The 24,869-nt window shown below is 36.3% G+C and overlaps 2 protein-coding genes across 4 annotated transcripts in view; one reads left to right on the forward strand and one right to left on the reverse strand.

Moving 5' to 3' along the window:
• The window catches only part of LOC125680774 (serine-rich adhesin for platelets-like), an 80,514-nt gene extending 64,098 nt beyond the window's left edge, over window positions 1-16,416 (forward strand). For all 3 annotated transcript variants that reach the window (XM_056153959.1, XM_048920539.2, XM_056153960.1), the window contains exons 13-36: window positions 200-217; window positions 733-976; window positions 1,564-2,308; window positions 5,138-5,305; window positions 5,619-5,854; window positions 6,246-6,299; window positions 6,960-7,055; window positions 8,025-8,250; window positions 8,409-8,563; window positions 8,798-9,093; window positions 9,200-9,344; window positions 9,498-9,643; window positions 9,816-9,972; window positions 10,434-10,600; window positions 10,728-10,837; window positions 11,330-11,499; window positions 11,862-12,013; window positions 12,184-12,497; window positions 12,620-12,759; window positions 13,042-13,197; window positions 13,369-13,527; window positions 13,698-13,819; window positions 13,988-14,143; window positions 14,729-16,416. In XM_056153959.1, coding sequence (XP_056009934.1) covers window positions 200-217; window positions 733-976; window positions 1,564-2,308; window positions 5,138-5,305; window positions 5,619-5,854; window positions 6,246-6,299; window positions 6,960-7,055; window positions 8,025-8,250; window positions 8,409-8,563; window positions 8,798-9,093; window positions 9,200-9,344; window positions 9,498-9,643; window positions 9,816-9,972; window positions 10,434-10,600; window positions 10,728-10,837; window positions 11,330-11,499; window positions 11,862-12,013; window positions 12,184-12,497; window positions 12,620-12,759; window positions 13,042-13,197; window positions 13,369-13,527; window positions 13,698-13,819; window positions 13,988-14,143; window positions 14,729-14,815 — 4,419 coding nt within the window. In that variant the 3' untranslated portion in view covers window positions 14,816-16,416. The remainder of the gene's footprint in view (window positions 1-199; window positions 218-732; window positions 977-1,563; window positions 2,309-5,137; window positions 5,306-5,618; window positions 5,855-6,245; window positions 6,300-6,959; window positions 7,056-8,024; window positions 8,251-8,408; window positions 8,564-8,797; window positions 9,094-9,199; window positions 9,345-9,497; window positions 9,644-9,815; window positions 9,973-10,433; window positions 10,601-10,727; window positions 10,838-11,329; window positions 11,500-11,861; window positions 12,014-12,183; window positions 12,498-12,619; window positions 12,760-13,041; window positions 13,198-13,368; window positions 13,528-13,697; window positions 13,820-13,987; window positions 14,144-14,728) is intronic.
• A 4,536-nt stretch (window positions 16,417-20,952) lies between these two features.
• Window positions 20,953-23,503, reverse strand: LOC125680776 (uncharacterized). The gene is made up of 7 exons (XM_048920544.2): window positions 23,350-23,503; window positions 22,932-23,168; window positions 22,687-22,845; window positions 22,148-22,339; window positions 21,873-22,056; window positions 21,572-21,786; window positions 20,953-21,246 (listed from the first exon to the last, which is right to left on the reverse strand). Exons 1-7 carry the CDS (start codon window positions 23,393-23,395, stop codon window positions 21,107-21,109), a joined length of 1,173 nt encoding a protein of 390 aa, XP_048776501.2. The 5' UTR covers window positions 23,396-23,503; the 3' UTR covers window positions 20,953-21,106.
• Window positions 23,504-24,869: the final 1,366 nt, after the last annotated feature.

A 24,869-nucleotide genomic window follows, 5' to 3' on the forward strand; every position in this document is an offset into this window, starting at 1 on the left:
GTAAACAAAGTATTTATGTTACATTTTGTAGTGCTACGACCTGCTATGTATAAACAGTGTAATCATGTGTCTGCATATATTAGAGTTTAATGATTGGAGGGGGGGGGGGGTGTCAGTTTTTCCCATGACCTTGTTACCAGTATGACCTAGTTTGGATGGTGCATGCAATTTGACATAATTTGCATCTTTCTCATGACAGGAAGTAGGATATAAAAAGGTAATTGATTATTATATGTATATATCATGAAATATGTAAATCTCCTTTTTCCTGCATTCATTTCAATCTGCCTTGCAAACAAGGGAATGACTAAGATATGATTTGATTTTCTTACAGTATTCATTATTTTTATATACAGCATGTATCTGTAATTAACTTCAGAGTACCATAAGAACATCTACATTTATAGATCAATCATGTAATGTCGTACCTAAAGCAATATAAGATATTTTCGACCACCTGGTCAGTGTGTAGCAAAATCTATTCATCCTATCAGTCATAACTCTTGACCTTATGTGAGATATGAAGGTCTGATGTTATTTATTCTTTATGACAACCTTCCATGCTGGTAGATAGAATTTCCATTAAATTTATGACAAGGTAACCTTTATTTCATTTTGTCAGACATGTGTGTAATTTGTGCCTTGTATCAACAAGTCTATACTGTGACAGACAGGTTGACCCCGCACTGTTTCATTTTATTAATCAACTGACTTGTTTATTTTCTTTCCTAGCCGGTGACCATCGAGGAAGTGGAGAAAGCAGCACAGTATAGAATATCTCCACTGGCCATGAGTATGGTCAAGCCACCCGACCCAGAACTCATGCAAGGTCTGTCCCTGGCAGCCCAGAGGGAACTCATGGCTCAACATGCAGAGATAGTCATGTCTCAGCCAAACTCAAGACAAGGCTCAAGCGTAGATCTGTCAGATAAGTGCCAATCCTCTTCAGATCTCAGCAAACCCGGCTCAGAGAAAGGTTAGTTGACAGAGGAGAGGGTGTGTTCATAGATAATTCTCACATGTTGTAAATGTCTCAGCAGATTACAGAAATACACATAGCAGTAAATAGTGAATAAAGGATAAAAGGAAAATTACACAAAATAAAGGATTTATTAATTTATACCATATTTGAAATATTAATATTTAATTTTGTAAAACAGCACTGTTGCTAATTAAGGAATTGTCAGCAAATAAAAAACCATATATTCCAAGCAATTTTTTTTAAATTTTCTTTTAAAACTGGTCAGAATGTTCATGTATTCTTCCACTTTCAGTTTCAAGTCATTTAAATTTTGTGAAGTCATGATTTACTTTAGAAATGATATTACCTTGTGGCTTTTCAGAGAAATTCATGTCTTCACTCCAGTAGCTATAATGACACTGAAATCAAGTAGTAAAATTATTTGTCCAAACTCAGACAGGAAGACTAAATGTATTTCTTTTTTTCTACAAAGTAGGACATGTCAATATTCATAAAAATCTTAAAGCACATAATAAATATTTCCATTCATACTTCCTTAAGAAAATTTTAAAGTCTTGTTTCTTTATTTGCATACTTTGCAGAAGGACCAATGGGCAGCAAGACTGTAGAGAAACCACTAAGCAAGAGCATGTCAAAATCAGAAAGCGATGTGAAGGGCATCCTCAGAGCTGACAATGGTAAAGGAGGAGATGAACCTCGAGGCATTCTCAAACATCATCACGTAGAAACTCACGAGGAACTCAAGCGAATCATGTTGGAGAGAGAGGAACATAGGAGTATATTAAAATCCACCAGTCAAAGTCATGCAACAGAGCAGAAAAGTATCCTGAAGACACCTGGAGGAAAAGAGGAGGAGGTTGTAGAGGAAAAAGCAGGAGTCCAGGAGGAAATCGTCAAAGGAGTGCTGAGGTCCTCTGGAATCGAGGACCCTGGGAGTGACTCAGAACCTAAGGGGATTCTGAAGAAAGAGAGTACTTTTGAGGTGAAAAAATCTGAACCTGAAAAAGGAGTATTGAAAGACAGTACCTTTGAGGTGCATAAAGAGGAGCCTGAGAAAAGTGTTTTAAAGGGAAGCAGCTTTGAGGTACCAAAATTTGAACCTGAAAAGGGAGTGCTTAAAACATCCGGTCATAAGGAGGACGCAAGTGTTCATGGAATTTTAAAGAAGGAGGAGGAAGTAGGGGAGTCTTGTGTTAAGGAAATGGTGGACTCTAATGTAGAGGAAGTAAAAGGATTGGATAAAAAGTCCCCCTCACCAGAACGAAAGTCAGCAGGAGGTTGTGCCTCGTCCATAAGGAGAAGAAAAGACCGCAAACAGCAAGAGAGGTGAGAACAATTTCTTGTGAAATGCCGTTTGAAGGTGGCAATAATCAAGTTAATCAAAGTGTAAGATATGTTTTGTATCCCTCTGAAATGCTTAATATTTTCCAATTTTCTGAAGCAAGCTTAACTAGGGATGAATTCAACTTTAAAAATTGTTTTAAAGGACTCTGTATGGCATGGGCCTAGTTTAACCCAAAATGGCTTTCAACTTTTTTTCAAACAAAGTTTATTTTATTTTGATGAAGAAACTAAGTGTGTGCACAGTTTTTGGTATATGTTAGTTAATAGAAAATGTTGTTGATCCTAAGATATGACATCATAAATGTACACTTTTCCCAGATTTTTAAACTTTTGATGTAAAAGTGCTCATTTTTAATAGCATACATAACTTATTTATATTGTACATATTCATCTCAAAAGTAGGTCAATCCTAGAAACTTATTCACATTCTCCAATGTGCAGGATGTTTTTAGAATTGAAAGACATGCAAGTGGAATAGACATTTTCAGTGAAAAAATTATGGTAGGCAATAAAGACTGTTATTCTGACATCAAATTACAAGAAAGAGCTCAATATTTTAGTTTTGTCACACTAGGTCTGAAATTTGAAAAATACATATTTCAGATCTCAAAGATTTTGAGTGAACTTTTCACATTTGTATTGGGCCCTCTTGTTTGGAGTTCGCTGTGACTAATGGTGTTAGTGACTGAGAATTAAAGATAAACATGGTTATGTTTTTTTTCCCTATTTATCTGTAAGTATAGATTCAGGAACAACACTATTCCATTTCAAGATTGCTCTGATGATAAAAGACTCGGAATACAAATCCTTTAATTTTCCCCCGGTGATGAACACAATGGATCTGGTCTGATGAGATATATTTTGCTTGTGCAGCATTTGTGATGAAATTAATCTTACTCATAATACTACATACATGCATAATCTGGCCTATGCAGCTAGGACACCACAAACCTTGTGAATATGCCATAGCCAGATTATATATGTGACTGTTAAGTAATGTATGATAAATCATTGATTGATGGGAAAATGGAAATTTACACACACTTGTAGGAAAACCGTCCATTAATTGTGTGGCATTTTTAAACATCTCATAAATAAGTGAGGGACTGAAAAGAAGACTTAGTTAGGTGTGTGTGTTTGATAAGGCTTATTCATTCACACAAAGCTGTTTTCTTTCCTGGGACCTAAGGCCAGGCACTCTTCACCATCTTATGTCAACAAACTTCCTGTGGATGGCCTCATGATACATAGTACACCATGTATTAAGTGATAGCCGTATTGAACTGCAATCAAGTTTATTAGTTTACCTAGGAGTACATCAAAGTTATATACTCAGAGAGTACAAAGAACGACTGGACTATTACAAGGTCATAAGTCATTCTGATTAGCCTGAGGAAGTGGGAATTTCATGCTTATTTAAGGACAACAGGAAATATATATGGACAACACTTGTTAGTTAGTCGGGTGTCATTAATTTAATTTGCACGAAGTTTTACTATAAGTATATAGAGAAGGCTATATATATCGACAGGAAGAGAGGAAATGCTTGTGGATGAGTTTTTATTTGGTTTGATTAAGTGTTTTATGTAGGAACATCAGAAATGTAGAATTATAAGTGCAGAGTCCATGAGATTGTTATATGTTACGAGATTGCAACAGACAATTGGTAGATCTTGAATAGATAGACATTGAAGAGGAAGTACATTGATTTTGTGAAGGACTTATAGTTTGTTTCCTGTATTAAAAGAGCGTGGCAAAAACTCAGCACACTTTTTGTGTGTATTCATTGTGCAATGTAAGCAGGATTGATCAATCTGGTGGCTAGAGTGTGTACTTGTCATCGGATGTGGGGATGTGAGGTTAGCCCCTAAGAAGACTGCAGTTAACACAGTTCGGAAGTCTTTATGCAAGTGCTGTTTTGTAAACCAGTGCAGCATTAAGGAGCAGTAAATAAAATGTGTGAGAAAAATTAACATGATGAAGACTAATTTACACCATGTGACTTTTCCTTTGTGTGTTTTGGTACAAAAACGGATGTTTTGGTAGTTTAAATACATAACGTTTTGTGACCATGCCTAAGTTTGGACAGGAGATGATCGCGAATCTCATTTTGAAATTTGAATCAAAATCAAGTAAGGCGAAAACATCAAAATTGGAATCAAAACCTCAATCTTCACCCAAAAGGTTTGTTTGTTCCTTGTGTGTGTATTGTCAGGTGTTAAGATAGAGGTTTATGGTGATGATTTGTACCATTGAACTTTGTACAACAAGGCACTTGATCTGATGCATGTAGAACAGTATTGATATAAATCATTCTTATGCAATTTTGTTTTTATCAGTGTGCTTTTATTTGTTGCACATTGTTTACTAGGTATGATGATGTCGATCAATATGTGCATGGACAGATATTATTCTATTAACAATACAGTGACAAAATTTATTAAATATTATTAGGTCAATAGGACAAAATGCATAAATATTGTAGAAATGCAAAGCATGTGTATCATCGAAGGGTAGATTTTAATGCAAAAAGGTTTTTTTTTAAAAATATGTTTCTACTTTTTGAATTTAATAATAAGCAACTGAAATACATAGGTTACTTATGATCATTAGAGAAATATACGATATTTCCATCATAGCTTTAGAAATATATTTCCACCTTAGCATCAAAATACATTTTTCATTATGTTCATAACTCCACTAGTCAGGTTTTTTTTTTAAATTTTCTATAGGATTTTGTACTCCCCAAGACCTTTGTGATCAAGAATTGTAAAAAATAATATTATATATGCAATTTTATTTTTTGTGCAGATTCCTAACCCAGCCAAATGACAAAACGTCACCAGAGAAATCCCCGGAGGGTTCCCCTAAACTCCGATATGGGGCCACACGTCACAAGACCCAGCCCATCACCCCAGAGGAGAAGCGGAAGGCAGAGGAAGAAGGACAGTCTGAGGTCAAAATCTCCGTCAAGGACAGGTAACTCTTAAATAACATGTTATTTTCCAAGGAAGAATTGAATCAAGCAGATATTTTCACCTAAGATACAGGAAATGTTTAGTTTTGACATACTTAGTCAGGTGCATACTGAAGACTGGAGTGCATTGTTAGTGCAGATACTTAACTAGGACACAAAGTACTAAATTAGGACATGTACATGTTCTAAAATGTAATGTAAATGCTAGAAAATTTTAACATGATATAGCATAGAAATAAGTGAATCCTTCAAACATTGATTACATGAATTAATGCTTCAATATGAATGGATACATCATAATTATGATTTTTGTAGACTTAGCCAGTTGAAGCAAAGTGGAGAAGAAGATTGGAAGAAGAGGGTGTCCAAGCCTAGCGAACTTCAAGCAGGTGAAGTGGAGGTCAAACTCCGAGAGAAGAAAGGGCTGGAGCTTTCCCGCCCTAGTAGCATCGCTGACCGTCTGAACCTGCTCGAGACCTCGAAGATTGGCTGGAAGGGCAGGGTGGAAGAGAAGGATGCTGTGAGGTTCACGGTGGCCCACAAATTGGCTGGTAAGTGTTGGAATGTGAATTTTCCCTTTACAGTACTATGTTCAGTGCCGGAGAATTTATGTACCATATTATGGAAGAAAAGATGTACATCTTTGTTTACACAAGGGAAATCAAATGCTCTCCCTCTTGAAATGGCACTTATGATATTTTGTTAAATCTGTCATCTTTACTGAATTTATAGCTTAAAACATGTAATGGAAATCTTTTGTTTATCCATTTTCAGATGGATGTAAAAGTACTGTAATATTGTTTTGATTCTTTTCTCCTTATAGATTAAAGAAATGAAACTAGAAAGCTACCACAATGGACCATCACTATTAGTTCCCTATAAACTGTGTAATGAAATGGGTCCTACTAGCTGCATTACTAAGTACAATTTCATTTTCTACAGGTCAGGTTGAGGAAAGTCCCCTTATGAAGAAACTCCGAGAGAGAACAAAGAGAGGTACTGAGACAGACTGTAATGATCTTCATTACTTTTTAATTTATTTTGGTGCTATTCAGACACTCATTCATATATAAGCCAGAAAAAGTGTGCTGTGAGAACTAATGATATACTGTGTGCTGTGAACTGTCACAGCTTCTTATCAGCTCTCCATCAAAGGGCAGATAACTGAGAGGGAAATCAGAATTAATGGAATTTCAATCATTTTCATTAGCATTATTGAAAATTTAAAACAACATTTTTCTTTGAGGAAAGCATGGGGAATAGTAGATAGTATTTGTAATGAATAAAGCATATGTAGAACATTGGTTTGAATGCCAGGGGCTATGGGTGTATCATATATCATCGTGAGAAAGTCACATAGGTGTCCAAGAATGATGTGCTTGCTTTAATTATATAATCAGCTAGTCACTGTTGTTAGACTCCCAGCATTTCAAAACATTTCTCATCAAGTTTCAGAAAAATGTCAGATTTTAAATCTATTATAGTTTGTAAGACAATGGCATACAGGTTTGGAGAAAATCATTTTTAAAAGAATTATTGAGTAATGAAATGCTTTGGAAAAGAAATGGGAGTTGGTTTCACATCATTAATGTGTATCAGCCATAGCTTGTGTCAACATCACCTAACACACGGAGCACTATGAATTCATTTTTACAGACTCGGAATCCGAATCTGGGTCATCTGATATCATATCACCTTCAACCCCCACTAGAGACTTGCCAAAAATTCCCCTTCCAAAGACCATTATATCAGGTAAGACCACACAAAATAACTTAGCAATATGGAAGCTCACAAAAATTGGAAACCACGGAGGTAAAAAAAAAAACCAAACAGGTAAAAGTAACCCTGCATATATAAAAAAGATTCTATAACTATAAAATAATAGATTATACAAAGCATAAATAATTTACTTCAACTCATCATATCACATATATTTATCATTTCATATATCTACGCAATTATTATATTTAATGTGGGCTGGAATATAGAAAATATTATGATTTTACCATACTTTGTATCTATTGGCACTAAATTTGCACTAATTGCTTTCTTGGTGGTGAATAAAATTTGCTAAACAGTCATTTTATGTATACATGCACTCTGAATAACAAAATTGTGTATGTATTTTTGTACACTTTTATTTATTTTTTAGATTAGATTATTAAGCTCCTGCTTGGTGATTCATGTGATAATGATTGTAGAAGATACATGTAGCATTGTACTTTTTCATATGTTTCATATAAGAATTAGTTTGTGTAAGATCACTTTTTATTTTTGGAGAACTGTATACCTGTATGTGAAGATAGTGTTCTCATGAATATTTTTGTGAAAAGAGATAGTGTTGAGCAAGGTAGATTTACGCGAAAATTGTCTTTCTCTCTGAATAATATCATATGAAATATGAATAATCAACTACTGTATAGCAGGTTTTTTCTGCGGGGTGATAAATTTGGCTTATTTTAGCAATTGGATAGCTTTCCGCCAAAATTTCACTCGCCAAATATGCACCCAATTACGACTTCACTATTTGCAAGAGAGATACCGGGTAACTCTTTCTTGTCCGCCAAAATTTGTTCCGTTATTAGCATACTTTTGAGCCAGCAAATTGTCAAATTTTAGACCTGTGGAAAAAAAACACTATACGGTATTACATTCAAAGGATCACCATAAATTGATATTCTTTACAATGTTTTGAACAATAGTATTAATCTATTATGTCAGGTCCTCCTGTAGAGACTGAATCAGAGACCAAACCTAAGGAAGTAACTGTTGCTGTTTCCATGGTGACCGAGGAAGTCAAAGAACCCGTGAAAGTGGAAATTCCATCAATGGATGATGACCAGCTGAAATCGTTCTTCAGGCAGTCGTCAGAAAGCGTGGAGGTTCAGGAGAAAATTGACGTCTCTGTTGAAGACTTTAATGAACTTTTTATCATCGCCAATGACATGTAGGTTGATCTTGATGATGAAAATCATTAGAGTTATTCAGTCAAGACTTGAAAGCTTAACCATGAAACCAATTCAAAATGTCAATTGTTTTATAGGTTTTGTAATATTCAATGAAGATGTTGCAGTTCTTTTCTTAGTGTATGCATTATTTTGTTAGGTTGCCAACCATGAGAAAAATTCGTCCCAAACGTAAGCACACTGCCTCAGTTAGGAACCCACTGAAGACAACATCCGTTGAGGTCAAGTTAGAGTATGAGGAGGTCAAGATGGGATATGCTGAATTAGAGATCAGGCGCAAACAAAAAGAAAAAAGTAAAGCAGAATTCAGTCTTATATCAATATCTAAAAACTTTTATGGGCTTAGTGGAACCAGCAAATTTTTTTTTTTAAACTTGAAGACACAGACTTGGCACACTGATGTGACAATTTCTAATGAAAATATTTTAATTTCTTTGAAGAACTCAATTTAATTGTTCCACTTCAATTTCAAAAATGTACATCTATTTGTCATTCATTCAGAAATCTGAATATCCTCTACACCTTTAGTTGCAGACAAAGCTGGATTTGCTGAGGCAGCATTGGCTGGCCTAGCTAGCAAGGAGAACTTTGCTAGTGTGGCCCTTCGCAAAACTGCTGAATCATCTAGTTCCAATTTTCCCTCTCGTCTTGACCCCTACAAGGATCTTATGCTTATTCATGTCAAAGGTCGACGCAGGATTCAGGTTCGCCTTGTGGAGCCATGTGCTAAATCCATTAACAGCGGAGACTGTTACATACTGGTCACACCCGACAAGGTCATTAATTGGGTGGGAGAATTCTCCAATGTCATCGAAAAGGCAAAGGTATGGAAAGAAGAGTTTGTTTTATGACTCTGATTTTTTTTAAAAGAGTACTGGAATTTTATTGCTGATTGGATTATTTGAAAAATATTTTACATGTTTCATGCAGGCTGCTGATATTGCCACCTTCATTATCCAAAAGAAAGACCTTGGAACAAAGGCACCTATGGTGGAAACAGTAGACGAGAAAAGACAACACCTTGGGCCAGGCAAGAAATTCTGGTCTGCCATAGGAGGCCTCAAAACTATATCATGTAAGTGGTTACACTTGAAAGTAACTTCTTTCACTTCAAAATGATTTTAAATTTTTTGTTGTTGGTCAGTAAATTGTATGAATTTTGTATGTGTACACAATACATTAATATGAAGCAGTACCATTCACATGATATATATTTGCCCTGTTGTAGCTGCTGGACCACCAGAAGAGGATGAGCTTTATGAAAACCATATCATGGCCTCCAACATGGTATATAAACTGGAGAACAACTCCTTAGTGCCATACCAGGAGTACTGGGGGTGTCAGCCTAAACAGGAAATGCTCAAGAAAGATCAAGTGAGTGGGCTGACTTGTACAGATTAAACAATTTCATTGTGTAGAAATATATGTATGCTTACAAATTTCTTTGAAAATAATCAAATTCCTTAGTTTGGAAAGCATATCCAGAGGAATAAAGTGGGTTTACTGCAGTTTCAGACTTCAACATCTTGGCATTTTTCTTTTTCAGGTATTGGTCTTTGATTTTGGCACAGAACTCTATGTTTGGCAAGGAAAAGCAGTTAAGCCAGATAGGCGTAAAATGGGCGTCAAGCTCGCTCGACAGTTGTATGAGAAAGGTTATGACTACAGTGCATGTGACATAAACCCAATGTCCCCACTGTCCAGTGAGTTGTCACCCTTGTTTTGTTTCAGTACTGTCAGGCCTTTAATTGCCTGGTCGTTCATTGATTGTTAAATATGCCTATTAACATTCACCAAAATTACTAGAATTTGATGTTGTGAAATTTTAGGCAAGTTTAAGTTGAGTGCTGTCATGTTGCTGAGGCCAGTTTTGTTACAGTCACTAACAAATATGCATTCAAAACATCCAGCTTTTTACCTGTATTTTACCCTAGAAAAGAATTTGAAAGTTGAAAGATACCTGTTTTTGGAAGTTTTATTTTGTTCTTTGGATGGAATGGAGCCTCCATGGAGATAGTATTGTCACTGTTGAATGTCTGCTTTCCATATTCACCTCAAAACATGTCTTGAATAGAGAACTTGATATGCCTCCCTTAAATTTAGACAAATTTGTATTTATGATGGAGGTCAAATTCAGATATTTTAATGTTTTCTTGTTAAACAGCTGAAGAGATGGGTGGCATGCCTTCAGTCGGAAAAGAGAGACCATCCTGGGGTTTGTTTGGTAAAGTGAACCAAAATATGGAGACCATCTTGTTCAGAGAGAAATTCTCTGATTGGCCGGACACTTCACGTCTCATTAAGGTCAAAAGCCTGGATACAGGAAGCAAGGTTGATACAAGAATAACTGAATTTTCAGATTTTAAATTTATGATCACTGCTGGATAACATAACCGATCAAAATCAAAGCATCAGCATATATTGTTCCCCATATTTACCAAATTGTCAACATTTTCAGAGTGATCTGACAGAATTGAAACCGTACAATGCCATGCTGATGATCCCTGTGAACAAAGACCCAGTATCTCTTGTGCTGGAAGGCTCCAATGTTGGCAGAGGCAATGTTTGGTAAGGCCTTAGCAAACCTCTGATTGTATTCTCTGTTTGAGTGGTAACATGAGAGATTGTGTGTAATAGTGCCTTGTATGGTAAGGCCTTAGCAGACCTCCGATTGTATTCTCTGTTTGAGTGGTAGCATGAGAGATTGTGTGTAATAGTGCCTTGTATGGTAAGGCCTTAGCAGACCTCCGATGTATTCTCTGTTTGAGTGGTAGCATGAGAGATTGTGTGTAATAGTGCCTTGTATGGTAAGGCCTTAGCAGACCTCCGATGTATTCTCTGTTTGAGTGGTAGCATGAGAGATTGTGTGTAATAGTGCCTTGTATGGTAAGGCCTTAGCAGACCTCTGATTGTATTCTCTGTTTGAGTGGTAGCATGAGAGATTGTGTGTAATAGTGCCTTGTATGCTCATTCTGCTGCAAGTAGTCTTCATGTAGATGTAGTTTGTTCTTGAAATCTTGAAAACGGTTTAACACTGATAAATTTTACTGACTTTTTCAGGGCTGAGGACATGGATGGCTTTGTAAGAGAGCAGGACATTGTGACACTAGGGGTCTCTGTGTGGCATGTTTTAGAATACGAACGCTATAAAATGCCCGAGCTTAGTTTTGGTCAATTTCACGATGGAGACACTTATGTTGTCAGATGGCAGTACATGATTACAAACAAAGGTAATTCTAGTTCTCTGTATTGATTGTAACAAAGGGGAAAGTTGCTAATGGATGAATAGAATGATGTATTTGGAAAGCAAGCCGTTTATACATTTGTGAAGTCCTGTGCATGATTGTCCATATGTCTATATAACACCTGCAGAGCATTACAACATTTGCAAGTTGCTTTGTCTGTCCACCTGTCCGTCTGTCTGTCCATTTGTCACACTGTTTGAGATTGAATTTTATTATTAAGGTAGTCTTTTCCTTGCATATGTGTCATTTAATACATACCATGAATAATGATGCCATCACAAGGAACACATGTTGCTTGGAACACTCTCAGTTAAACAGAATATACATGTACACTTTATATTTTACAGGAACAAACTTAAAGGGAACACAGTCTCGCAGATCTTTAGTCGGTCGAGAAAGATGTGCATATTTCTTCTGGCAAGGAAAGAATTCAACCATCAATGAAAAGGGAGCATCTGCTCTCATGACAGTGGAACTGGATGAAGAGAGGGGTCCTCAGGTAGACATCTATACCTTGGTTGGGGATTTTGTGATTTGTATGATGAACTGAGTGTTTTTGCTGCCTCTGCTGAAGCATTACTGTATATGTACCCACAATCAAATTCTACAGTTTAGTTGCTGTTTGAATTGTAGGTGTGTTAGATAATTATTTTTGACTTTTTTCTTTAGGTTCGAATAGCAGAGGGTAAAGAGATGCCGTGTTTCCTGAATTTGTTTAAAGGAAGAATGATAACACACATAGGGAAACGTGAGGATGAGGCCACCAACACTCAGGGAGCGTGGCGCTGTTACTGTGTGCGGGGCGAATATGAAAATGAGATCTGTCTGATTGAGATACCAATGGGGGCCAACAGGCTTCGGAGTAGAGCTTCTTTCATAGTGCTGAATATTAAATCAGGTCTTTTGTTTGTATGGCATGGCTGCAAGGCTCCAGCTCATTGCAGAAATATGGCCTCTAAGGCAGCAGAGAGGTTAAAAGAAAAGTAAGTCATAAGAGACAATTAATACGGTACATGTACAAACATAAAGTTTGCAGAAAATATTCTGATATTCATTGGTATCGAGTTTTTCAAGTACTGTAATTGTAGCTTTTTATTCCTTGCAGATGTCCACTGGAAGTAGGGGTTACAGAGGGGTGCTACATATTAATCACTGAAATGGAGGAAGGATCTGAGAAACCTGAGTTTTGGTCTGCCTTAGGGGTCAAGGCCAACACAAGGTCACTCTACTGCTCTCACCTCACTGGTAAGTTTACAGTCAGCAAAGCCCTGAACTTACAAATACCTACTCCTCTATTTGACCATCTTCGCTAGCCAAGTGTCCGATTCACTTACAGGAGATGAGAGTAAGCAAATCAGACACTTGGCTAGCAAAGATGCTATTTGACTAACTTTCAAAGATCTCAGAACTTATGATTAATTAAAAAGGAAGATATGAAGAATTGGTAAATGAAATTGTGGTTTCTGGTCAAAAAAGAAAAAAGAACACAACCAACCAACTTTTGATGATTGTTTTATGTCTTTGTAGATCCAACCCCATATGATAACACATTGAGAGTATTCCACATGACTAGTGCCTCAGGAACTTTTGAAGTTCACGAAATCCTCAATTCATCAAGAACACCAGATCTCAACACCCCATTTCCTGTTTTCCAAGCAGACCTTTACAATGTCTCTCAACCAGGTATGAACCGAATCTTTTTAACAAAAATCTTATGCCGACATACAAAGCCACAAATGTATGGACTGTTAAAACTGCACCATTACTGTGTAGCATTGTCTATTGTGTAACAGCAAGTCTTCATTCAGGGTTCACCAACACAAACACTGTGTTACGTTTTGCCTTGAATTACAGGTCTGTTTTTGGTGGATGATGACAGCATTGTGTATCTGTGGCATGGCTGGTGGCCAGAGGCAGATGCTGAGGTGGAGAATATCCACACAGGCTCTGCTAGATCTCGCTTCAGTGTAGACAGAAAGTGTGCAATAGAAACTGCCATCCACTACTGTAAAGGTAAAGCAACTGTTCATGATATGCAGAAAATGTCATCAAGGCTACTTCAAAATGTTAAAATTACATTCAAATATACTTGTTTGTTATATACTAGTAGTTAGAAGATTCCATCTATACAAATTTCCATAAATTAGATTCAAAAGAAATTTGATTTTTATCCTTTTTTACAGAGAAAAATCCAGAGAAGCCTCCTAAAGCTGTGGCAGTGTATGGAGGACTGGAGCCTCTGGATTTTACCAATCTCTTTCCATACTGGGATGTGGATGAATCTGCCAAATCTCTTAATCTCAGGGTAAGGCACTTCGAAGTTCAGTCATATAATTAGCTTTCTTTGATGCACCAACTTATTCTTGGAATTTTTCTTGTTAACCTGTCTTTTGTCAAAGTTTCACTAGATGGATGAATTAAGGGTATATAGGTGATTTTGTGCACACTACAGCTGTCTATCTTTGTAATACAGGAAGGTAAAGTGGACGGAGAAATGACCCCCCTCGAGCACATTTTGGAGAAAGTGATGAAGGATCGCTACACATATGAGGAACTAATGGAGGAAGAACTTCCTGATGGTGTCGACCCTAAACGTCTCGAATCTTATCTCGATGATGAGGAGTTTGAAGTAAGTTCTTTCGATGACTCAAGTTTTTATACACTGCATCTGCCTTCAGTTATGCGATCCCATTTAAACAATAATTTCAGTGTACGGATATTCTAAGTTTTTCTCATAAATTAAAGGCCTAAAATGTAAATTGCTGTGTTTCCATTAATCTGACCAACCCTAAAACTTTTTTTTATTAATGAATTGTTCAATAAACATTGTTTTTGGTACCTTCTTCAGATGTATATAAAGTAGATTGATAGTGAAAAATCAGCCTCTTATTATGTTCAATATACCTGTAAGGAGATTGTGATCAAAATCTGAAGTTTGAAAACAAATTTATATAATTCATTTCCTACCTATCTACCGTAATTTTGTCTTGGATGTTAGTGGAAACATAACAATGCTTATTATAGGCAATTCAATCTCTATGTAATATTTGGAGTATCTTCTGATATCAGAAGATGCACTCATTCAAAGATATACCCTGAATATTACTTAGAAAACTCTTGCATTGTGTGTAGTGTCAACATTTTCACTTTGGTCAGAGAACATACTTTTATTTTCATATTTCCCCATGATTTATATGGTAAATTTTTTATTCAGGAAATAATGGAAATCTCCCGTGACGAATTTTACAACCTACCACAGTGGAAACAAGACAAAATCAAACAACAAGTTGGGCTGTTTTAATCACTGGGGACAATAGACTAGAACTGGAAACTCGCATCATAAAGCCAATCCAGAACTACAAATGATTCCTCTACTGAAACAAGAAATCCATATTCGTTGTTCAGGTTATCTTGGACAAGTGTGAAGACAATTACATTTCTGAATTATACTACGAAAATCTCTACGATGCACCAGCTTCATCACAGATTAAGTTATTTCTAACTTTGAAGAATTTTATCACATAAAACAGTGAGCAGAGTGTTCAATTCTTAACAAATTCAATGACAAGCAGTCCATTCGATATATTAGAAAGAACTAGTCATAAATGTTTTGATGAAGTTGAATAGCATTTCAGTTTGGTGGCATTATATTGATTTTTCCATATTTTATGGATTTTTGACTGTATTACAAACCTATGGCTGTGAAATGATCAACCGAAGCAAAATCTTAAACCTCAGCCATGTGTCCTTAGAAAAGTAACAAGTCTTGACTCACAGTGATCTTTTATTAACAAACTACACAATTGTTTTGCCCTGCTATAAATTGCAATAAAAAAGAGAAATGTCTTTCATGTATGTTAGTGTACCAAAGATGTACAGAATTTCCTCTAAACCCAGCAAGGCTGGGTGACTGGTGCTGTCTTATATATGTGTGTGTGTATGTGTGTGTGAGAGAGGTCATTGTAGCCAAATGTCCATCTAATCTATTCTGATTGTTGCATCGAATGTCCATTGTCTTGTACATTCATTTTTTCTAAGAATTTATGTGCAGTGATCAACCAACCATTCAAATTCCTTATGCAATTTTCTTTCTGTTCATGACATTGAATATATTCCTACTCAGAACCTTTTTTTTTTATTATTTAAGGAATGATATTTTTTCTTTTGTTCTTTCCAGTAGCAATTTAAGATGTATATTTTTCACTGCCCAAAGCCACTTTATCAAATTAATGGCCAACAGTTCCTATGGTAGTTTCCTGCTTATTTGCTAATATATTTGATATTTTAATTGTTGTGTTAGATGTTCAGAGATTGTTCAGACAACTCTTACAAACCCAGTTAGCTGATATTCTGTGCTAGAAGGAAAGCTTTGGGGTGTTAATAGAATTATTCTTTTCATCTGCACTGAGTACTATGAGCCAAAATACTTGTCCCTCTTTTGTGAAAGAGAATGTAGTGGTATCTTTTTTATGTTGGATTCTTGTGATTATATGAAATCCTTTTTATATAGTTTAACGTACAACTACCAAACCATTGGCCAGTTCTTAATTTGGAAATACAAGTTCATTTGATTATCTATATAACAAAATACATGAACAACCATTTTCATGCAAAAGTTAATATAGGTATGGTCAAGATTATTTTTATGTGTATTTTATGGAAAAGAGTCTGTGTGAGAAAGGTCAGGGACAGAGCTAAAGGTCATGAGGTCACGGAGACTTTTGTGATGATGAGATTTATGTGGCTATATATTTGATGCTAGCAATTCCTTAAGCAACTGTGATCCTTCTTTAGTGGTAGATTATCTCCCTTTTATCTGTTTGTATACGTGTATAATGTTATTGTATGTATATTTTTTTTGTATAAGAAAAAGTGCTTCCAAATTAAATTGTTAACAAAGATTATGCCCTGGCATTGTTTTTTCCCTATATGGGTTTGAGAAAGTTAAACAAGAGAAAGCTTTCAATTGTGACGTCACAGGAGAATCACGTGAAACGTAAACATTTCGTAACGTATTTCAAAACAAAACGCAAACATCAAGTGAAATGCAAAACTGCATTAGAATGGGAATATTTTTCTTCTCAATTGTTAACTATGACCATTAATGTTGACGCCGAAGTTAATGATCCTGCATATTTTCAATTCTCATTTGTCATTAGAATTCATCTTCTAAAGGGAGACAAGACAGTTGTCACCCTTGCACGTGAGGGAGACATCACGAATTGTCTCCCTTCACGTGACCAGCCCTTGACCAATCAAATTGACTGTATTATTTTGAAGGATGATAAGTTTAAGTATTGACCATATTGGAGTATATTATATAGCATTATGTGCAGAGCGCTTCAGTACACCTCCTACTATGGCAGTGTTACTACTGGCGATTTTAATAAAATAAACTTTTTCAGATTTTTAGCTCACCTGAGCTGAAAGCTCAAGTGAGCTTTTCTGATCGCCTGTTGTCCGTCGTCTGTCTACACTTTTTACATTTTCGACTTCTCCAGAACCACTGGGCCAATTTCAACCAAACTTGGCCAAAGCATCCTTGGGTGAAGGGCTTTCAAGTTTGTTCAAATGAAAGGCCATGTCCCTTTCAAAGGGGAGATTATTACAAAAATTGGGTGGGGTCATTTAAAAATCTTCTCAAGAACCACTGAGCCAGAAAAGCTGAAATTTACATGAAAGCTTCCTGACATAGTGCAGATTCAAGTTTGTTAAAATCATGCCCCCCCCTCCCCCCCCCCGGGGGGGGGGGGGGGGGGGGGGGGGGTTGGATGGGGCCACAATAGGGGATCAAAGTCTTACATACAAATATATAGGAAAAATCTTTTTTTAAATCTTTTTCTCAAGAACCACCGAGCCAGAAAAGCTGAGATTTACATGAAAGCTTTTTGACATAGTGCAGATTCAAGTTTGTTAAAATCATGGCCCCTGGGGGTCAGATGAGGCGGGATCAAAGTTTTACATACAAATATATAGGGAAAATCTTCTGAATGAAAAAGAACTGGGCCAGAAAAGTTTACATTCATGTGAAAGCTTCATGACATAGTCATTTTGAAAAAATAATGGCCCCTGGGAGTAGGTTGGGGCCACAATAGGGATCAAAGTTTTACATGCGAATTTATAGGGAAAATCTTTAAATAAGAGCCAAGGTGACTCAGGTGAGCGATGTGGCCCATGGGCCTCTTGTTTAAGTGATTTTACTATTTTAAGACAAAGTATAGAGAGATTTTTTTAGGTAAATCAGTAAAGGTGCAAGCCACAGGCGCGATAATGAGGTACAGAGAGATAGTGAGGGTTTTCTCGTGTGAGAAAGACGGGTGCACAGTATAGAACCCGCACAGCTACCGTCCTGCAGAGCGCCATGCACAGATTTGTAACACATAACTATGTACAGCTGGTGACGTCTCGATATGCACCATAAATTCTTGAAGGACGTTAAAATAGACGAAATGAAATCATAACAATTCAAACGAAACTGAAAGTCGTCTTCCATTCAAATTCAAAAATCATCTTGAATATGAGAGTATATAAAACTATCATAAATAAAATTATTATCGAATCAAGATTTGACTCCCGGACCATGACTTTAGTACGAGTATATCTGCATGCAAGCTTCTTTGATTTTGATCGACATATTTGTGAATTTTGTGTAAAACTTCGTGAAACCGCAATTTCGAAGATTCAGACAATCTCTCTCTCTCTCTCTCTCTCTCTCTCTCTCTCTCTCTCTCTTCTTTCCAAATTTTTTTAATTACTTTGAATACTTAAAAAGAATTCTCCCAACACCGGAAGCCCGCCAAAGCAAATCTTACCATGATGGCTGCAATCCCGGGCAAAGATATTGTGCTTACCGCATGTGAAGTGTAAACTGACAACTCAACTGTATGACAAACGGAATGATTTCAGCTTCTCTATCGTCAACTTCCCATATTTATGTAGCAATATTCCATTATCACCTGCATATGGTGTTTATATCTCTCAACTGATTTGATACGCAAGAGCTTGTTCTGCGTATAGTCAGTTTTTAAATCCAGGCAAGCTACTGACAAACAAATTGATGGTACAGTGGTTTCAACAGTCCCGATTGAAGTCAACATTTCGCAAATTCTATGGTCGTTATAACGATCTAGTTCGTCAATACATCCTATCATTGAGTCAAATGCTGTCTGGCATGTTCCATACCGATTGTTAGGCCGTTCCTGGCACACTGATTTTGACTACGTTTAACTCCATTTACCTGATCAGGGGGTCTCACGGCGGGTGTGACCGGTCAACAGGGGACTCCTAGGCACCTGATCCCACCTCTGGTGGGTCCAGGGGTCCGCGTTTGCCCAACTATCTATTTTGTATTGCTTATAGGAGTTATGAGATTGATCACTGTTCGTTATCTTCACCTTTCATACAGGTAACGTAAAACAAAGACAATAAATTGATAAAATATGTGAGCTAGGCTGGGTTTACATTTACAGCCTCTCGGCAACTTGATAATGTTACCCCAACCACCTCTTTAACCTTTTCCGCCATTTTTACACAAGATCATGTAAAATAGGGTTACATATTAATGGCGGGTCATTATGATTACTGAGGGTTTGTTTAATTTAAAGAGATATCTCTTTACATTGATAGCGAGATATGCTTTACGCTAGATAATATCTCTATCTTTAAGAGATATCTCTCAGAAAGATATCTCCCTAGGTAAAGAGATCTCTTGTTTAAAGAGATCTCTTTTGGTTAACGAGATTATTCGCGTGATGTAAAAATGGTTTGCAAATTAAAGGATTTTATAAAGGAAACTTAATTCCTTAATGAACAGAGCATACTTTCCTCTCGTTTGAATATGGCAATCAAATCCGAAATTTTATATCAGAAATGAGATGCATCGAATATATAGAAAAAGAAATTGAAACGGAATGTCTAACCGACATGTTTTTTGAAGATTTTATCCGTAGATTTAAAAAATATCAACGTTTTCAACTTTCATAAATATTTTGTCTTAAAAATTAGAAATTTTATACATCCGGTCTTTTAGGCATGTTTTATTAGATATTCACATCATGCACCAAATAACAGCGAAGATTTTTAGTATTTGATAAAACCTGCATCAACTACGCCATTTAATAAAATTTTGGTGTAATGAGCTACCTTTAAAAAGTTTCCTTCCACAAAACGACTGCCCATTGTCAACATCCGTGAAAGTCAATAGCTAGCATATATATACTAGTTCCAATATTCGTTGTTCGTATATATGTCCATCCAACATTCGAAGAAAAACAAGTTCATCGTATGGAGCGCCAAATTAACATAAACTCAAATAATTGAAGATATCTTCAATTATTTGAAGATATCAATTCAATTATTGCTCTCTTTAATTGAATTAATGCGCGCATTAAATCAATTATTGCTCTCATCAAATGAATTAATGCGCGCTTCAATTCAATTATTGCTCTCATCAATTGAATTAATGCTCTCATCAATTGAATTAATGAGCAATAATTGATTTAATGCGCGCATTAATTCAATTATTGCTCTCTTCAATTCATTTGATGAGAGCATTAATTTCGTAGAAATATTGCTCGCAATAAGTGATTTAGAGCTCGGTATAAATAATTTGATGATCTCTTTAATTCAATTGAAGATATCTTTAATTATTTACAATGCTTTTGTATAAGGAATTAATGCGCGCATCAATTCTTTTAAAGAGAGCAACAATTCAATTAAAGAGATCATTAATTCAATTGTGGATATGTTGAATTGAAGATATCTTTAATTATTTAGTTGCTCTCTAAAAGAATTATTGCTCTCTTCAAATGAATTAAAGATATCATTAATTCAATTGAAGAGAGCAATAATTGAATTAATACGCGCATTAAATCCATCATTGCTCTCAAATGAATTAATGCGCGCATCAATTCAATTATTGCTCTCTTTAATTGAATTGTAGCGCGCATCAATTCAATTGTTGACATCATTAATTCATTTGAAGAGATCATTAATTCAATTAAAGCGCGCATCAATTCAGCAGAAGAATTAATGCTATCATCAATTCATTTAATGCGCGCAATAATTCAGAATTGAAGACATTAATTATTTGAAGAGATCTTTAATTCAATTGTTGCGCGCATCAAATGAATTAATGATATCTTCAAATAATTGAAGATGTCTTCAATTATTTGAGTTTATGTTAATTTGGCGCTCCATGTCATCGGTCTTCAAATGTGAAAATGGGTTGAATTTTTTTGTATTCTATTCAATATGAGCAAAATCACGATACAACCTTATTACAAGATTGAATTATCTATACAGTTATCTATACTGAATATTCAGAGATCAATCGTGGTTTCCAAAACAATGCACTGTCAAATACATACTCCTTCATACGGTGGATGCATTTGATTATATATTTTCATGTATTGTTGTCGAATAATAACTACAAATTAATCAAGTGTTTAATATTTTATTTTTCGAAAGTTCTTGAAAAAGCACCTGGAAAGGGCCAGACAACTTAATCAGGAACCCTTTTCCACATGGTTAGTCAAGTATCACAGGTTCGAGCAGCATCACGTGACGCTTTCGTACAGTCCAGGAATTCGCCTCATGCACATCTGTCAAAGTCGGTGCATCTACGCTCAGAACGTCTATTACTTTCACGACTCTCGTTCGCTTCCATGACGTTGCTGGTATCCACATTAAGGAATTCAAAGGTGGACTGTAGATATTGGAGTTGATGTGGTGCTGCAATTTCATAGATATAATTAAAAGTGGGCGTATTTTATTGCTATACTGCAATCGAGGAAATAGAAACGCCAGCTTACATTGCATATATATATATATATATATATATATATATATATATATATATATATATGTATATATATACGCATATACATATACATGCACCAAACGTACATTACTTTGATAATGATTTGCAAGTGAAAGATCTGATACAAACACGTTTTCGCTGCATTATACAAATATGCAATTCTTGTTTGTTCCCTGTCCAGCAACGAGTACATGGTCGGAAATCTTATATGTATAATCGGTATTCGAAACTACTTACAAAGAAATTTGGACATAAAGTCCATGATGTCTGCCGTGTTTCTGGTGGTCATGTGGTCCTCGACTTCTTGGAAGTGCTGCATTGCCGACTTGATGTAATCCTTGTACACTTGAAGGATTGCAGTGACAGCATGGGTGGCCTCAGTGCTCATGTATGTGGGTAGAACTTTGTTAAGCCAAGTCTCTGCCTCATGGAAGGGTTTGGCAACAGAAAACCTGTATAATTTTAATCGTCATTTTCCATAACATTAACATCTACGATTAGAATGCCGTTCTGTTTTTGAAGAAAAATGTCACCTTACCTTTCTTGAAAAGTGCTTGCAATTTCTTGGTGGAATTCCCATAAATCATTTACGCTCGGGCATTTAAAGACGAAGTCATGGTCTGTCAAAAGTTGATTTAGTTTCTCATCAGTGAGTGGCGTCCAGTTATTTTGCCTGGCTTTCCATAGGAACAGTTTAATTTTTCCAAGGAATTGCACGATATCTGAAACAATGTACAAATTTACGTGTAAAATGTTTTAATTTCAATGTTTCTGTTGAAATGTCCAATATTTGATAATTTACTGCTGTGCAACCTTTGAATTGGAAATATCGAATGTTGTCCATAATTTCTCCATAAGTATGTCTATGCGCCGACATAACAATTTTCTGGGTGACCTTGTCCACAGTGGCTGTATCCGTTATCCAGTTCTCGAGAATCTTCCTCGCACGCGTGTTCATGTTCTGGTCATCCTCAGTCATCGCACGTGCTTGTTCCTTCAAAACATCTGGATGAAGAACATGCCATGATTTAAATGAGCTTCAGACATCTGTGACAATACAAAGCGAACATACCGAGTATTGAAAAATGTAGCAGTACCATACAAGATGCATATAAAACAGGAGTTTCGTTCATGTAAATACACGGTCATATTGCAGCTGCCAATTTTTTTTTAAAGATCTTCCCAAGTGTTAGGTACGCTTAAGCCTTCAAATTTATATTGCAGTACGTTTAGTCTTTCACTGCAGCATAAAATGATATACATGTGTAGTGTATATAAAGAAGCATTTCTTTCATATATACATTGTATATCTGCCATTTACGGAGATGGCAAATTACGTCACAATTACTCACAGTAAACCATCTGGTTGATTTTTGTAGTTGCGCACTGGAAATGTGCATTCAAGATCTCTCGTGCAACATTGAAGAATGTCCGTTCTTTAAACGTCTGGTCAACGCTGTACCACGATTTCAGCATTGTCATAATGTCATCTGGCGTTAAGGACACCTCCGCTGAAAAATGTTTTGAAATGCATAAAATCTACATATTCCATCATTCAAGCTTTATTTCATGTTCTTTTAGGATTGGAAGACCTTGCATGTATATGGTCCATCTGGGAAACTACTGAAGTATGGTCTCAGAAGTTTTCCAAACATTTCCGTGCCGGAGAAGGGGAATTCTGGCGTAGACTCGAGCAATGGACCGGCCCCGCTCAACGAGTACTCTGGCATATTCTTGTCGACCACATACTGCCTTAAACTTGCCACCTGCCTCTCTAGTTGTCCGACGATGACACGTAGCTCATCCTCAGAACTAATTGGCTTTGAGAGCGAACCTGCATGAGACTGGAAAGTTTTAGTGAACAAAAGAGATGTCTTTCATGTTAAATCATTTGTATACTGGCATTACGTGCACTCCATTTCGTGCGTGTTCGAATTGTGTAATCTTTCAATAAACCTCAATAATTCCCGATACACTTGAAATCATGGGGAAAATAGTGAGAAAAAAGTTCTTACCGTGAACAGCTACGACCAAAACCACGAGGACTTTCAGGAACTCCATGCTTAGCTTCTCCAATGCGACGTTGATTACCTGTCGTCTCGAAGTACACGCACTCAGTTGTGCTCACCTTTTTATACCTTACCCGGAGTCGTGCTGAGTAACGATTGGCTATTAGAATTTGATGACCCACACATTTTGGTTGAGAGGGATTTTAAGGAAATAATTCTTAAATACATTTATGTATTTCATAACAGTGTACATCCACTCCTAAGGTTATAGAAATAAAGCTTTAAATTCAATGTGTTTGAGGTTTAACCAACTGATACAAGAAAATGCACATCAGTGAAACTGATAAAATCCATAAATGTAAATCCTTGCATGGATCTCTTCTGCAGGGTAAAAACTATGATTTACCGGCTGATGAGCTCGAATATTGCCAATTATTCAATTTGTATAAATCTCCTCTTAACAATGAAAGTGGCGGATCCAGTGCTGAGCACAACAAGCATGTTCAAGTACTAATTCTTGGCCCAATTCAGGGGTTTTTGTCCCTTGGGCCCTACCCAGGGCTTTGCACTGGATCCATTGGGCATCAAGACAGCCCCCAAACATCCAGCCTTTTAAACTATGCTTTCCACCGCTCAGGAATTACTGGATCTGCCACTGACAAAGGGTATACGTTCCCTTTTTCATAAGGATTGCAGTAGGAATTATACGGGTAATTAGATATGTGACCCATGTTACCAAACGAGCTATTAAATGCACTGCTAGGTGAAAAATATAACATGTTCGCAAAAGTTGCTATTCGTGATATGAAATTCGCAAAATGTCAAATATGTGTAAATTCAGTTTTCTAACAACGTGTAGAGATTAGTCAATTTTCTTGTGTACTATAGAATACCACCGAACAATGGTTGTCAACAGACCTAATATTTGAGCAATCTTACCTACTCGGCCATTTCCGTGAGCGACAATAGACAGTCACATGTCACCGAAACTCCATTAATTTTACTTGTAATTTCGTCACTACTGAATATATTGAAACAAAAAGGCCCATGAGACACATCGTTCACTTGCGTCACATTGGTTCTGCTGTTGTGATTTTTAAAGATTTGTTGGTTGTTTTTTCTCTCCCAATATTTATTCCCATGAAAAAATTGAACCCATATTGTAGCCCCAACCTAGCCCCAAAACATCACGACATAACCAAACTTGTTTCAATATGACCTTGTTGTTCTGGATTATACGGTCGTAGATTATGGCATGGAATGAAAAGCTTTGCAATAAGAAATTTATATACAAAATATCTAAGAGATATTGAGTATATTATGTATTCCTAAAAGTAAGTCACATTCCAAGGTCAAGGTCACATTGTTAAATAACATGGCATCAAATGAATGGTTTTGCCATAAAGAATATACAGTGCGAAGAATTTACCTTGATGACATGCTATCTTAGAATTTTTTTTCCTGTTCAAGCACGTAAACAGTTCAGAAGATATTGTCTCAGTTAGGTTTTCTTAAAAGATATCAAA

This window comes from Ostrea edulis, chromosome 2 (genome assembly GCF_947568905.1).
Source record: "Ostrea edulis chromosome 2, xbOstEdul1.1, whole genome shotgun sequence".
NCBI classification, from domain to species: domain Eukaryota; kingdom Metazoa; phylum Mollusca; class Bivalvia; order Ostreida; family Ostreidae; genus Ostrea; species Ostrea edulis.

Coding starts and splice junctions, on each gene's coding strand:
- LOC125680776 (XM_048920544.2), bottom strand. CDS start 23,395: ATGGAGTTCCTGAAAGTCCTCGTGGTTTTGGTCGTAGCTGTTCACG. Junction 23,169..23,349: donor TTTGGTCGTAGCTGTTCACG/GTAAGAACTTTT, acceptor AGTCTCATGCAG/GTTCGCTCTCAAAGCCAATT. Junction 22,057..22,147: donor TCGATATTTCCAATTCAAAG/GTTGCACAGCAG, acceptor ACATTGTTTCAG/ATATCGTGCAATTCCTTGGA.